General features: G+C 42.3%; 1 protein-coding gene across 5 annotated transcripts in view; it reads right to left on the bottom strand.

Moving 5' to 3' along the window:
* ablim2 (actin binding LIM protein family, member 2) overlaps positions 1-15,649 on the bottom strand; it is a 111,342-nt gene that overhangs the window by 59,531 nt on the left and 36,162 nt on the right. For all 5 annotated transcript variants that reach the window (XM_034677035.1, XM_034677038.1, XM_034677036.1 and 2 more), the window contains one exon: positions 6,874-7,038. In XM_034677035.1, the coding sequence (XP_034532926.1) occupies positions 6,874-7,038 (165 nt within the window). The remainder of the gene's footprint in view (positions 1-6,873; positions 7,039-15,649) is intronic.

The raw sequence follows: 15,649 nt of genomic DNA on the forward strand, positions 1-15,649 counted from the left end.
GAGGAGAATCCTTGATTCAGTAATTAAAACCTTGGTCACATGACTCCAGCTGTCCAGCGGTCCTGCTCCGTGCTGCATTCTGAAAACGCTGCTGGTGTGTGTTGATGGACGAGAGAGCACAGAGCCGGACCGCAGCGGATCAGAGACAGACCCGACACAGATCTGTGTCTGACTTTAAAAAACGATATCCGGAAAAAGCAAACTAAATGGTATGTCTGTAAAGTAAACACCTTGATTTCTTGGTTCAGTACACCTACTAAAAGCATCAATTCATCAGCCTCTGGTGAGTCTCAGCTTCACTGTTAATACCCTGTTACACAATCTAGCTAACTCTAGATGAGCCCAAAACATAAACCAACTTCACTGGGATTTACTTGCAATGAATGGGTCTGAAATCTTCAGATACTGTATATTCGTAAAAATGCAGAATCTATAAATAGACGTTAGCTCAAACGAATCAGGAGTCATACGATTGTTTGTGCTGCTACGCTGGTATTTGCTGGTAACTTCATAACTTTCAAAATTATTTTAAAAACATGGAGATGTAGTATTTGTCTTTTCCCTAAGTTGACTAACAACAACCCGAAGAAGCATTACCAGTTTTGTGTTGTATAACCGAGCTAGCTAGCTTGCAATGTTTGATGATCATGGCCCTTTAAGAATTACACTTGCCTCTACAATTCATCCTGACAGGGGTCTGGATTGGGGGATGATTCAGAGATGTTTAAGCCACATGTGTAGCTTTAACAGCCTTTTATTCATATCTGCAGGCTGAAACAATTCTAAAACTTTTGACTTAATGCTCCAAGATATTATAAATTAGGTCCAATGTTTGAAACCCTGGTCGATCATATTTAATTTATCCAAAAACAGCTACTAAATCGTCCTAGATCATGAATAGAAGGTTGTATTGCAAGTACACTTGTGATACCTATAGGCAGAGCACCTCAAAGCTCCACAGGGTTAAAAACTTTACTCCAAAGATAGAGACAAAAGTTAAAAATGGACGATGTCCATGACCCTAACGCAGGAAAATCCTCCACAGATATGCAGAGATTGGAATTTGGCTCAATCTGTCCATTAACTCCCTCAAAGTGAGCACTCTGTTTCTTTCCCCATATTTCCTCGATTTAGAGTTTAAGCACCCCTGGGCTAATGACGAACTCACACACACACACACACACACACACACACACACACACACACACACACACACACACACACACACACACACACACACACACACACACACACACACACACACTCTCTCCCTCCCTCCTGGCTCTGTTCTGGTGAGCCTGCTTCCAAGAACGGGACAATCCAATAGCCAACACCCAAGTGAGAACATCACAACCATCTGCTATTCTAAAGCCGCTGATCCCAGCGCCAGGGCTTCAACATGTGGCCAGCAGCGTCTATTTATTTAGATAACTTCCAGGAAGAAACGCACTCAGGCTGCAAAAACAATGTAATCCATAAATCTGCCAAAAACCTGAAAGGCAGACGGACTGTTTGCAAGAGCTGGAGTCAGAGCTGTGATTTCACACCACTCACTGTAAACATCAGTAAAACATTCAGTTTACTGACGATTCCTGGTTCCTTCTACTTTCACTATCTTTGGCTGAGTTGTCTGCACTCCTCTACATCCACATGAGTTCACTAAAGGTCACTTTGGACCAGATTAATTTACAATTATATCAAGTCAGTTTAGATTATTCTGAGAACTCTTAAAGTCTGACCAAACTGAAGAAGACCCTGTGAAGTCTCCAACCAGGATGTCATCCAGGGGGAGAATATCTTAGATGGACACACGTTGGATGTCGGCCTCAGCAGATGTGTGTCTAACAGGTTTCTGCCTGTTAAAGGAAGTTTGTCCTTGCCGCTATAACTCGCTAAATGCTGCAAAGTGCTCTGCTCATGGTGGATTAAGATGAGATCAGACTGAGTCACTTACAGTAACTCTTCCTGTCCCATTAAAGTTACTAACCGTAGACCTTTCTGGAGTCCCTGAGCTCCCTTGTCTCGTAGGTTCCTCTGGATCTCTGCCGTAGACGGCCTGCTCTTGTGGACGTGCCAGACTCCAGCTGCTACAACTACTACTATCCGTCTCACCACTATCATCTCTCTCGCGCTTCATCTCCTCTATCCCTCTTTCCAACACGGTCTCAGCAGATGTCTGTCTTACATGAGTCTGGTCCTGCTGGAGGTTTCTGCCTGTTAAAGGAAGTCTTTGTTAATAATAGAACATAGAGTACGGTCTAGACCTGCTCTTTTTGGAAAGAGTCTTCAGATAACATTTGTTGTGATTTGGCGCTATTCAAATAAAGACTGATTGATGCAAATAAACTAAAAATAACCTCAATCTAAGTCTTTGCAGAATCATTATAAGTCAAAGGTTGGACTTAAAGGTTGAGAAAGTAATGTGAAGTAGAGAGTAAAGGGACCTTGAATCGACGTTGCTGTGTCAGCAGTATTCTAACACTCCTGAAGTTCAAACGTAGTCTTTCTCAATAATCTCAGTTGACCTGGGATTAAAATTAATCAGCAATAATATTAAATGTAAGCAGAAATGTTGACTAACTACTATAAAGACAGTGCAAAAGAGGTCCACGTGGACTTCAGAAGAGCATAAGGACCATTCTCCACTGATGTCATTGAACGCTAACTGTTCCTGTGCAAAGCCAGTGATGTTAACAGGTTTCAATGCTTAGCATCTGAGGCGCAAAAACAGCAGGGTTTTTTTTTCTGTATGTAAAGGAACAACTTTTGTTACCCTGAAATATTAGTGCTCAGCATTAATGGACACGGGCCCTAAAACCTGCATTTCCTATGATAACCACCAAGGGGCTTCTTCCTTGGCTGAAAAAATAAGCTTCTCACTTGGTTTATTACCTTCACTAACATTTTCCTGATTATTTTCTGGTCTGAAATGATAGTTTTGTATCTTTCTGAGCTCCTTTAGTGGATAATATGGCCAGTCCTCACTCCCAGAAATAGACATAACACCAAACTTTGGGTGGCAGTGGTGACATCAATGTGGCTTGGTCTACTTTTTATCTTCAGAATACAAGCCACACTACAAAAACAGAAGGTTAAACTACTCAGAAATCTAAATGTCCAGTTTATAGTTCCACTTGCAAGTTTTTGGAGACTTTAAGTCTGGTCAAAGTTTGTCTCCAGAAAGAGATGAACAATCTCTCAAAGAAGAAGCATTGTAGCTCAGCAGACTAAACCTCCATCATGAATTAAAGCGTGAAGTTCAATAAAACATACCACTCCTCTGTTTGTGAGGGCGTGCTGTGTGTCAATGAATGACTTAAAGTCTTTCATCATCGCAGCTTTTACTCCATCAGTTTTCATGAAGGCTCGTCAACATCAGGGTGTGTCTGCATATTTTCACATTGCAGTGTCCCCCTCTGTACTCAGGCGCTGCTCTGATGATGTGATGGTGAAAACAAAAACAGCCTACAGATGAAAGTCAGCCAGCGTCACTTTGTCACGTCGTTTTGTCTGCTCGGAGGAATTGATGGTGTCTCAGTGTCAGCTTAGAGGCGTCAAAGGAGCAGACATAACAGGATACACAGAGACAGGCCCAGTTGGTACCTAAATAAAACACACTTCCTCCGCCACAGAGCCCGCTGTTGACGGAAGCTGCCAAGAAAACAGCAATTAGAGCATCAGATGCTCCGAAACCTTGAGCTGCAGAGTGGAGCAAAGTGTTCAACGCCAGAGCCATCAGTCAAACTTAGTCAGCTGTGAGATGACAGCTTTATTTAACACATTTAACTATGTAGCAACAAAAACACTGGAGTGCCACTTTGAATAGTGAGAACCACATCTTTCTGTGAAATTAAACTCATGATGAGGCCAGACTTCCCGTTTTAAGTATGATGAAGTCTTGATCGGGGATGTAGGATGTTTGATCATTTTATCCCGTGTAGGCAGTCATAGTGGACGAAAATCAAATCCATGTCTGGGATGGCTCAAGACCTCCCGACAGAAGGTCTATCACTCCTGATTTTTCCTCCTGCAAAGACTTCAGACACATCAGTGATGCTGACCAATGAGAGCACAACAAGCAAAATGACGAATCCGTAAAAGAATGAATACGTTGGTGCTGCAAGATGGATCTTTGAGACAGAGGATAGGTTTGTGGAGCTATGGCAGTAACATCCCTGCCTTTATGACAGTTAGTCGAGGGACGGCCGCGAAAGGCTGAAAACAGAGAAATGTTAGTGACGAAATTCAACAACCCGGTGAGTAACTGTCGCTAGCATTTCTAGGTGTCGTCTGGTCCAGTCCCTCTCCTTTCCAACGTCATCACCTGGATCATGATCATTGGTCGGGAACCATTGTTGAGTCTATCACATCTGTCAGATACTAAAGGGTCTGTGATTGTCTAAGAAAAAGATTGTGTAGTCTGACATCCGCAGCAAAAATACTATAATTAATGATGTCTTATTTGTAAAATAGTTTACATAGTTTTGTAGACTTATAACCTGACATTTGTACAACCCTCTTGGCAGATCTTTAGTTATGTGCAAAAAGGCATTTAAATTAGACATGAAGTGAAATGATAAAGACTGTGAGCAAAGAGGTTTATTTTTGAAGTAAATGCCTCATGTTGACTGTGTAGTTTTGTCTTTCTACATTGTTTTACATTAAAATCACTCTTTATTCAACCAAACATGAAGACACATAAGGTAAAAATATAATTTTTGTACTGTTATAGTATGTCTTTGTAAATTTACATTGTTCTTGTTCCAACATTTATTGGCTTTCAACCAGTTCAATTTAAGCAGAAAGTCAAAGGGAGCCCTCGTCTTACTTCAGCCCTGGAGCTGCTGCATCGGATACCCCAGTAAACAATACCCCTAATGTTTCTAAAACACTACGTCTATGTTCACAATTAGCTACCTTGATAGATAGCCAATGTTAAAGAGGCTAACTCTACCTCTCATTAATCCACTGCATCTCTCAGCTTGGTGTTAATTACACACGGTTCCTCCCTTCAGGCCTGGCTCTGTTAGCATGCTGGCTAACGCCCAAGCTGGGTGTAATCGGCACCAACACAGAGACGTGGTCGGGGTTCACGGGCTTGAGTCTCTTCCAGGTTAATCTTAACAGTTTAAAGAGAGAGCAGTCAGAGGTGAGGCAAGTTTGTGGTCTTCAGATCAACAGGGGAAGATATTCCACCTGATTTTATTATCAAGTGATGTTCAGAGCGTGCTCAAAGGAAGGCTCTGTGTTGGACTTGGCTGCTGATAGAGTCACATGTCCTCTTCATCTCTTTGATGTTAAATACAGAAATCTGAGCCCCACTCAGCTGGCTGTTTTATTCTCTTTAAACCACATCTGGTTGTTTTAAAAGAATTCTTGCAATGTTTGAATACTCAGCTTATTGATGACCCAGAGGAAAAATGGCCGAGCGCCTCTCTTACATTACACAACTCCTCTGTGGATGGTATCTACATGTTATTAACACGCCACTCCTCGAGTAGCTGACATTAAGTTAGATGGCTCCACGCTTCCTAATGAAGCTATTCAGGAAGTACTCCAAAAAAACCTCACTCAGCACAGAAAACACGCTCCCTGTCACTTTAATCACAGCATCCACTTACAGCAACATAACCACTCTCATGTCTTAACATCTGAAGAATTAAATGAGTAATTCATGAGTGTGACTCTAGGCGGGTAATCATCACGATTTGCTCTTTCAAACATAAAAAGCTCCTCATGAAAAAACGTACTATGTTTAATTAGTGAACCGAGACGGTCTCTTTCATTGAGAGCTGCAAGATACAGAACCACAAGAGTCCAACCTCTTTAATCAACAGAAGCCAATCATCGAAAGACAAGATATACAGCGGCTTGAAGGAGTGACTGATATTTTCACACCATTGTTTGTGAATTTAAGGTGACTTACACAGGACTTCCAGACCGGTTGAATTTGGCTGTTAAAGATACTAACAGTTCTGGAAGTGCTTGCAAAAACAGCGATACAGCTGAAGCTATTTGCTTGAGTTTCAAAACACTGGAGTTATCCACAAGAATAAAATCGATGCCCTTATTTGAAATATGATAGTACATAAAATGCTCCGTAGATTGTATTTACTTGTTTGTGTTTGTATTAAAACTTGAAAGTTTCTTGAGATAAATCAAAACAAAGTTCTGAAAAATCGCTAAATCTGTGAAAAAAAAGGTCCAAAGTGGACTATCCTCAAAGATTTCACTGAAGTTGACTTATGACATCATCACTAATGCATCATGGGTATGCACACCCTCTGCTGAGTCCTCCCCTGCGCAAAGAATTCAACATGGCGTATGACGAGGAGGAGTGGAGGGTGGGGTGTTTGACTCGCAGACGGGGAGTCGGCCGGTCAGCGTGTGATAACAGGCGATAAAGTCCGGGAAGCTGACAGCACTTTGGCGACCCCGCTGGTCGCCTAGAAACCAGAGTGTGTTTACAACAACAGCAGCCTGACGTGAGGCTCGTGCTGAGAGTCTGAGCAGGGAGGGGCGCGAACACACGCTCCTAATAAATACAGTCACATGTTAGCATAAAAAAAACACACCACAAACATACCCCACACCTAACCGCAGGAACACACACATAAAACACACACACATCTAAAGTATCTGAGGAACATTGAGAGGAGCATTCGCTGCTGTATTTAGTGTCTTATACCTTCATGTTTTATTTTAAGGATGTTTTTGCACCTTTAATGTTTGTGCACATTGAATATCAGTGGAATATCTCGGGTGTGCTCCTACCGGGCTCAGATATATCATGTTTTCAGAGCTGCTTTTACGTAACTGTGGCATGTGGAGCGGCAGTGTCAGGGTCAGAGATCTGGACTTCATGTTTCATACCTTTACAGACGAAGCACTTGATGTGGAAGTGTTTGTTCTGGACCCGGAGCGCCTCTCCCTTGCAGGGCTTCCCACAGTTCTGACATGGGATCGGTCCTCCTCCTCCAGACTTCTGTTTCTGCTTCTGCTGCTCCAGAGGGCTGTGGACGGCCTGCTGCTGAAACACTGCAGGAGACACACAGAGACGGGGGTAGGGTTACACACGGTATTCTAGTGTTTAGTCAATGTCAGAGCAATTAGCAGAGGCAAATTAGTCTGGAAGCTGTGGTGTTAGACCAGAATGCCTGTAGACTCGCATTCAGCGGCTAGCAGCATTCACTAACTATACAAGACTTTTTGCAAGAAGAGATTATGGAACCACAAATTAATACGATTCCAAGCTGCAAGAAACACAAGTAACTATTAAAACCACAATTTTAATTATATTACAGTTGAAGTCTTTGTTCCCTTTTTGCTTTTCAAGCTTCATGAGTCGACTTTTTTACTTTACAAGCACACAAATCAGACTTTTCTGCAGCGTCATCGTTCTTCTTTGCAATACAAGGATATGTAAACAATACTCCTTTATATCTTTTACTCACAAACCCACAAAGACTCTCTGATGGGACATGGCTGTGTCTTGCATTCTTCTTTTTGGAAACTAGAGCCAAACCAGAATTGAAACAAGTCTAATCAGGACCCAGACAGCCTTACTTTACCTTTAATCTATACATTGTTTGAAAAAAGATCATATTCTCAGTTACCCTTTCTCCACCAAATCGGTTCAAGGGCTGGTTCTGAGCCAGTGCCTTATCTGGAAACAATTCTTTGAGTTTCGACCACCTAAGACCTGACCCTGAACCAGAAAAACGGTTCCAGAGTAGCACCAACTCATTGCAGGGTTATCGGGAAGTGGCTCTCTTGTGGCCCTTGTCTGTGGAAAAGCAAGGTTCTTAGGAGGCTCTCTGAACTAGCCCCAGAACCAGCACAAGGGCAACTTTAGTGGAAAAGGGGTACCAGAGACGTCAGCCATTGGTTTCTGAGGAGGCGTTTTGTGGCCCAAACAATCACGGTCAACAACCTAGAAACAGGCAAAGAGGTGGAGTTGAGGTGGGCCTTCAGTCTCCTGGTAAATGGTGACAGCCTGTCCACCTGTCAGTCAACTCGGCCACACCTAATCATGCCAATTGTGCGTAACCCGTAGCCGTGATCTAATCACAACAGATGAGGTATGATAAAGATTTACCTGTGTACATTTTTAGGAATAAAGAAATTAGCAAAGAGGTTTGTTGTTGTTGTTTAAAGGTGGTGAAAATGTTAAATTCTGCTCTAAGAATGGGCCCGGAAGGAGATTTCTTGGCTTTTGGGCCAGCCCCAAGTGGACACTCTGGGAGCTGCAGTTTTTCGCACCTTCCCAATTACTTGCCAGTTGCTTTAAACCCCATTTTAAACTCTTGAATGTAATTATGTGTGTTCAGTGGACAAGAGAGGTCCTCACAAATTAAACAAAACACCCACTCACAAAACAGAGCATCATCTGCATAGACACTGATCCTGGATGGATGTCATATTTCTGTCATGTTCCCAATAATTTTCTCAATAACATATCTTTGTTTCACCCGAGGGAGGATCTTCATGTCAAGAAAATGATGTCAACTCCAGCAACCAACAACAAAACAAGAAGCATGATGACATCCCTGCGGCATCTTCAATGATGCAAGAAGAGAGAGACAGGAGCATCTCTTCAGACTGTACCGTCAACATGTTTCAGTTTACATCATAACCCTGGCAGACTGTGCTCACACGCTGATCAGCCTCTCAATACAAACCGGGATATCAGCTGAATGAAAGACCCTTTATGCTCTCAGGAAACATTTGTGTCGTCAGTCCAGTTTCATCAGGACTCCATGGTTACTGGTAATTGGGCTTGGAAAGGGGCCTTCATCGAATGAATTGATTTAGAGAAAGACAGAGAGAGAGAGAGAGAGAGAGAGAGAGAGGAGAGGAGGGGGATAATAGCTGTCTGCCAAACAGAGCTGCTCTCTGGAAACTAACCAAGAACTTTCACTCTGGTGGACGTTACCCTTCTTCAGTTTCAGCCCATTCATCGGCTGTTTACTGGCTGTTTCATTGGTGCAATATTTTGACTTAAAGCTGTGATGCATTCTTGAACTTTTGAGGGCAAAATGAGAAGCAGATTTAGACTCTGACACATTATTTTAGTGGTGTGAATCTTACAAGGTGACCATGACGACATTATTGCAGCATGCTCTGCAGAAAAACAGATAAATCCTTCACACAGCTTTCTCTTTAAACTTTTGTTTACATGTTTACATTCTGATAATCAAAGTAGAACCAAATGTGGAATAGCAAGAGAATGTCAGCTGCTTCCTTGTGCTTACAGATTCAAGCCAACTTAACTCTACTAGACAAAGACTAGGGTTAAATATATCTTCATATCTCATTTTCAGAAAGATACAGATAACCATATTTTGCAAAATGTAACTATTCTGATATATTAGCAGTCACTAGTTCAACTCCCAGCCAGAAATATATTATTTAATTCCTGATTTTATAATGTTCATAAGAATTATCTTCCGACCTCCATTAGAGTTGGGACCCCAAGGTTGAGATTCACTGCGATAAAGAACAATCGTACTGACCCGAGTAGGAGACGGGTTTCCTCCTCTTAATACATCTGATCAAAGTGGGACTATCTTATATTTCAGCGGTGGTAGTTAAATGTTGATTTTCTTTCACAACATTGGACAAGGCCATTTATCTGTAAAGATAGTGTTCCCTTCATGACAGAGGCAGCTATCACTCACAACTACAGCACCAAGGGGATGAAAGACGGAGAGACACAGTGATCATCCTGAACTAAGGGGCTCCAAAGTAGATCAAGATATTCAACAATGGAGGGGGAGATGTGATGCTGCAGAGACTAAAACAACGGTCAGGCAAACAGAAATATGGTGTCACAGATCGTAATGTCGGAGGACTGTGAGCCCAAAAAGACGTTCTTAAAAATGGTGACAGAGAAAATCGTATTGTGGCCCTCTAAGAAGCCAACTCCAAGAGATTGAGAGGAGAATGTGTGAGTTTGTTACTGAACAACAGATCGAAGGTAGGTCCATTACCAGAGCTGTCATCCAAGCAAAATGACAAATCACACACTACAATAAAAGAGCTAACTACACAGCTCGTAAACACAGTGGAAAGACTGAAAGAGGGATGAAACTAAAGCACAATGGACCCCGAAGAACAGATTGATTTAAGAGCTCAGAGAAAGGAAAGACCTTCAGCGCCAGCAACCAAACTTGGTGAATAAAAAGGGACAGATGTTAATCATCACATAATAGATGCTTCCTTCTGAACATGCAACTTATTAGTAGACTATGAAAACAGCATTAGCCTTTTCTGCACCCACAGTGGATACTTGACGTGAGAGTAAAACCAGCCACCGATCCATCCAGAGCTACAGGAGCAACGCATTCTTCAGTAAGTTTTACAAGCAGCTCTCACCGGCCGAGGGGAACAAAGTCATTTTATAGCTTTGTAGAGTGTGTGTCTGTGCGTCCAAGACAAACAAAACCTCCTTGGATCGCTAACAGAAGATAACCTCACTCAAACGTTTCAAAGTTTAACACACAATTCAGGTTATAATACGGAAAGAAAGGAGGTAACGAAGAGTCTGGAGGTCAGCAAAAGTGATCAAAATACAGAGAATGCAGATTCTCAAAGAGCTGGTTCATTTCCAGAAAAGCTTCAAACACAATCCCAATCTACTGTGTGAAAGTTTGACTTCATTATTAAATGAAAAAAAGAGAATTTAAACAATGGTGTCCAGATTTTATTGTCGGTAGGAGGCAGGGTTTTATTGAAGCTACTTGTGTTGAGCGTCCATGTGGGCATGCTAACCAATAAAGAGAAGAATTTAGGAGGGGAAAGTCTCAAGTTCTTGTAAAAACGGTCTGAGACGGAGCTGATTGCTCCCATCTGGAGAAGACAGCAGTCCAAAAGCAAAGGTTTGAGGGGAGAGTACGGCAGGGGGTCGGTAATCAGAGGGGGGGTCGCCTCCTGGTCTGACCCAGCGTGCTTTGCTGCACCCTTGCACCTGTTGGGAGGGATCCAGTGTCTGCACTTCCTCTTCAAACAGCAAATAGAGGAGGGCGGGGGGCATGAGATGATCTTTGGGGTCAGATGTAAATCCAGCACGTTGTTCCAGACTTTCAGGCTGCCAGTGAGCAAGTGAGTCGTAGTGGTCTGTGATAAGAGTCCAATAATCTGTCACAGGAGGAGCAGGGAGCTGTCTGCTGTTTATAGTTAATACTGCTGGCTGACAAAGTGAATGATGAGTGGTCTACTCGATCCATCTTTAACTGCTTCATGTCATTCTCAGGGTTCATGGCGGGGAAGTGATCTGTGTTTTCAGCGCTGTGGGATTCCACAAAATTTGGGTTGTGATCTTAATCAGCCCGTCAGTGTGGACCTTTAGTTCAGAGGACAAAATCAGTGAGGAGAGGGGGGTCACTGCTGTCCATCAGTTGCATCAAACTGAAGTTTTCCTGCTTCAGCCTGTCACTCTTATTTCAAACTGCCCGTAAATCATCTGTGTGTGGTTGTTCAAAAGTAACCTCATTAAAGCGATCAAATGTTGATACTAAGAGCTGTTGAATTGGAAAGAATAAAAAGGGTTTTGAAATTAGATCAGGTAATAACACCTCCAGTTTGTGTTGTTCAAAACTTTTGAGGGGTAAAAATGTATCCCCCAAAATCTGGATTAATCTTGATTAAGGCTAGATTACCGAAAGGTTTGAATTTGTCAATTAATACAACATTTTTCTTAACAGATTTAAGTAATCAAGACTTTTTTTTCAAATTACCAATTTTTGAATGATGAGTTATTTAAGAGACACAGTAGATAAATAATACATAAATGACCAACATATTATGTTGTATCACAGCCTCCCTCCACTACCTGTAGCTGTAGCTCGGGTGATAATGTTCTAAAGCTCTACTACCTGGATGTAAAGGAGCACAGGTGACAGATGTCATCTGGTAGCACGGCGTGGTTTGTCAGTATGTTGATCTAGTAAATGGAGATAAAGTTGTATGTAGTCTGTGTCTGGTTAAACTGACATATAACCACTCCACCAGAGCAATGAGGAACCAGCACAGGCATGAGGACGTTAATCTGCAAGGAGGACTGAAGTATGCTGGACATAGCTCTGCTAGTGGTAGACATGTTCATGGACGCAGCGATCCTGTGTTTAGCCGAGTTACATATATTGTGCTCAAGTTTGACTGTTTTCTGAGTCTTTTTTTACCTTTAGACTAGTCAGTTTGTTGGTTTGAACTTTGTTTGTTGAATTTCTGTTTTAACAACTTGGATATTAGTCGCTTCTGACCATCCCCACTGAGGGTCTTCCAGTTTGTGTGGATATCGGTGTCCAGTGTAGATGCAGAATGCAATATAAAATCTCATTTCAATAATGGTTATTCCAGATCTAGTAATCTTGAAATCTGGATAATGATCAGGTTGATTAAATGAAGTTTTTGGTTGAAAAAAACGAGACAAACTTAGCTGAACCACCTGAACCAAGACAGCAAAAAGGTGGACTTACAACTCAAGACTATTTCTATCAAGATTAAAACCCTTTGAACAATTAGGCCCGGGTCATTAGATTATAACATTGAAATTATAAAAGTCAACTGGTACCCAAATTAACTCAAAATCAGAGGCTCATCTTTCAATAGACAAAGACGTTTCTTATGTCTATGACACATGACTTAGGACACCCTAAAATGAAGACCTTGCAGAAAGCTCCCTTTTTTGGAAAGGCTCTTTGCAGGGTTGTTTTTTTGTGTACATCTGACACCCAAAGTGCTCCCTGATAGTGTCTTATCTCTGAGCAAGTGTCCTTCCTTAATGTGTCTCCCCTCATCCTGTGATTCTTCTCTGAAGATAACAACAACAGAACAACAGCCTCAGCATCGACTTGCAGCTCTTACCTCAACATGAATAAATAATCACACGTGCTGCTGCCCTTTCTGACCCTGCTAGCTCGTGTTTAGCAGTTTAGAGTGGTCATTTCAATGCTTTTTATTGCATTGAGTTAAAGAAAGAGAATAGCTTTTACATGATCCTAAATCACTCATTGGGACAGATTTAATCTAATGTGAAAATGCTGTTTTAAAATGAGGTCATGGCGTACTTCACGTCACTGCAAGCAGCACTGATAGTTCATGGAGGTCGAAGGTTCAGACTTCATGCTCCAGCTTTTCTGAGCTCATAAATAAATCTGCTGAAAAGAAGAAAATAATAGAAAAAGAAAGCTTTTTAAAAGAGAGAAGAGGAAGTAAGGAGTGGAAATAATTCAGTCAGACATGGGTGACATCAGGCAGTGTAAGCTTCCTCTCTATGACTGAGGACAGAGAGTAACTGTGTGCGACACAGCAGCACATAGAGTCGCCCCCCTTCCTCGCTCTGCCCGGTCTCCTCCAGCCCCAGTTGTCCATATCATCAATCAGCCTTCCCGGAGTCTGTTCTCTGGCTGACAGCCACCACTGAGGCCGTTGTCCCAAAGGTCGCAGCCGGGCAGGCAGCTATCTGAGCAATGCAACACTACATGTCTGTGATACGTACAGTCACACCACTGGAAGCCTCTGGGAACACACACGGACAACCTGCACACGTGGACCAGACGAGTGCCCCAACATGGGCATGCTGCTACGCCCTGAAGGTACGGGACATCTCTACAACGCAGGAGGGGATCAATCATAAACTACTTCTTTAAATGCAGCTCAGTCCTGCAGCTCCAAGACTGAGCCGACACTGAGAACCCCTCCAAATTCTCTCTTGAAAACAGAAGTGAACGCTCCAACATGAGAGAGCTCTTCAGGTACATGTAATCACATCGCCCCGGGTCACTACTCGGGAACACACACACAGTTCTATCTCAAATGCCTTTTCAAGAAGCCGTGCTCCTGCACCTCCTAAAAATAGAGTGTTCCCTAAACTCGCCGGGATCCCGTGGTGCTCTGCAACATTCCTGCTGTGAACCATCTGCAGAGGCGGCGGGGGCGGGCAGGGGATCAAAATGCTCACATTACCACAGCAGGAGAGTTTGTTGGTGGACGAGCTGGTGACCTTGGAGACTCTCACTTTTTTTAAACAGAGGAACACATAAACATACAAAGTGTTTATGTTGTTGTTTTTGTGGGAAAGCTTCAGCCTCAGTGCAGGAGGTCAAATTATAAAGATGATGATACCATTGGAGGGAGGCTGGTAAACATGAATAAACACACAGCACTTTTAAAACAGTTGCATGATGGATCATTGAAGTGTTGATACAGCACATTTGTATAGTGCATTACCCAGAGAAAGCTGCTGAGTGTCGTCAAGCTATTTCACTCGTAAGCAGTGAGGTTTGGAAAATGGAACTGTTGTAGTGTTCGGCTAGTTGCTAAAGAATTTGCTGCAAAGCTATTCTCTGGATTACAAACACTAAGTCTCATTCATCGACCATTCATGAGAACAAATTGTTAATACAAAGTTTTTAAGATGATTCTGACATTCACCATAGTTTTCTTATCTGGGATTTGTTCATAGCTAAGAACTAAATCCAATAACACTGAAGAGCTCTCTGACGCACTTTTGACAGCTGACATGTTAACATATATTTAGCACCTTTATATCATTAAGACTTTCGTAAGTACATGATTTAATCAACTTTGATTTCGATAATGTTTATTTTAAACTACAAAATGTTAAATTATGAATATGTAATACGCAGAATTTAAAAAATAATATTCAAATCTGATCAGAATGTCTCATCGTATCAATTATTGGGCTAACACGGTACTTCCACTAGAACCGTGTGCGATCCGTCTCCAGCTGGACCGTCGGACAGATGGAGACAGACCGGGGTCCGAGACCATGTGACCAAGGTTTTCCCGCGGTAATTACTGAATCAAGGATTCTCCTCCTCCTTTCTCATTCTTGTTGTCTTTATGGTCCTCTGAAAACCTCTGACCTGTTGACTCCACGCCTGGCTCCGCTCATCATGACGGTTTGTTGTTGTAGTTAAGTGAAATACGATCTGTTGATAACACAGAGTGTTTTATTCTGAAAATTAACCAGATGTTTTCATTTTGTTTTGGTGCCTTACTTCCTGTCCCACTCCATCTGCTCTGTTGAGATTGATGCATCGTGCTACAGCATCCGGAGGGTATCTGATCTGAAGGGCTCTGACCTGCAAGATCAGAGACGCAGCCGGAACGCAACTGAGTGGATCCAGTGGAAGTTAACATAATGATTAGAAGAGAAACCGGTCAGATCCGGTGCTGTGACGGATCGGGAACAGACCTGATCTAGTGGAATTTGGCCGTAAGAGTTAAGAAAAGTCTGTCTCAGAAACACTTCTGCTGTGCTTTTTTTTCTGGTTACAGTGCGGCATTTCTGATGAAGTTATATCAGCAAATATATTTGTTTATATTCACTACTGAGGCAATAAAATATTCATCTTGTTTGTGTTTCACCTCCAGCAGCACTGCCTCTGTTTCAGATCAACTCGATCAACTTTTTACCCGGAGTACAGTCCAGAATCAATTAAATATAATTTTTCTCTCTTGATGTCCTTGCTCTTCCTCTCTCGAGCCTGTGTGATTTCTGAGTGGCCCTGTAGTGTCATGCCCTTATATGGACATTTAAGGGGTGTATATCTATGCTAATTAGTAACATCAAGGACAAGCTTCAGAGAAGCACTCATGAATCTGATGTAGACTTCTCTTA

This window comes from Notolabrus celidotus, chromosome 23 (assembly GCF_009762535.1).
Source record: "Notolabrus celidotus isolate fNotCel1 chromosome 23, fNotCel1.pri, whole genome shotgun sequence".
In the NCBI taxonomy this organism is placed as follows: domain Eukaryota; kingdom Metazoa; phylum Chordata; class Actinopteri; order Labriformes; family Labridae; genus Notolabrus; species Notolabrus celidotus.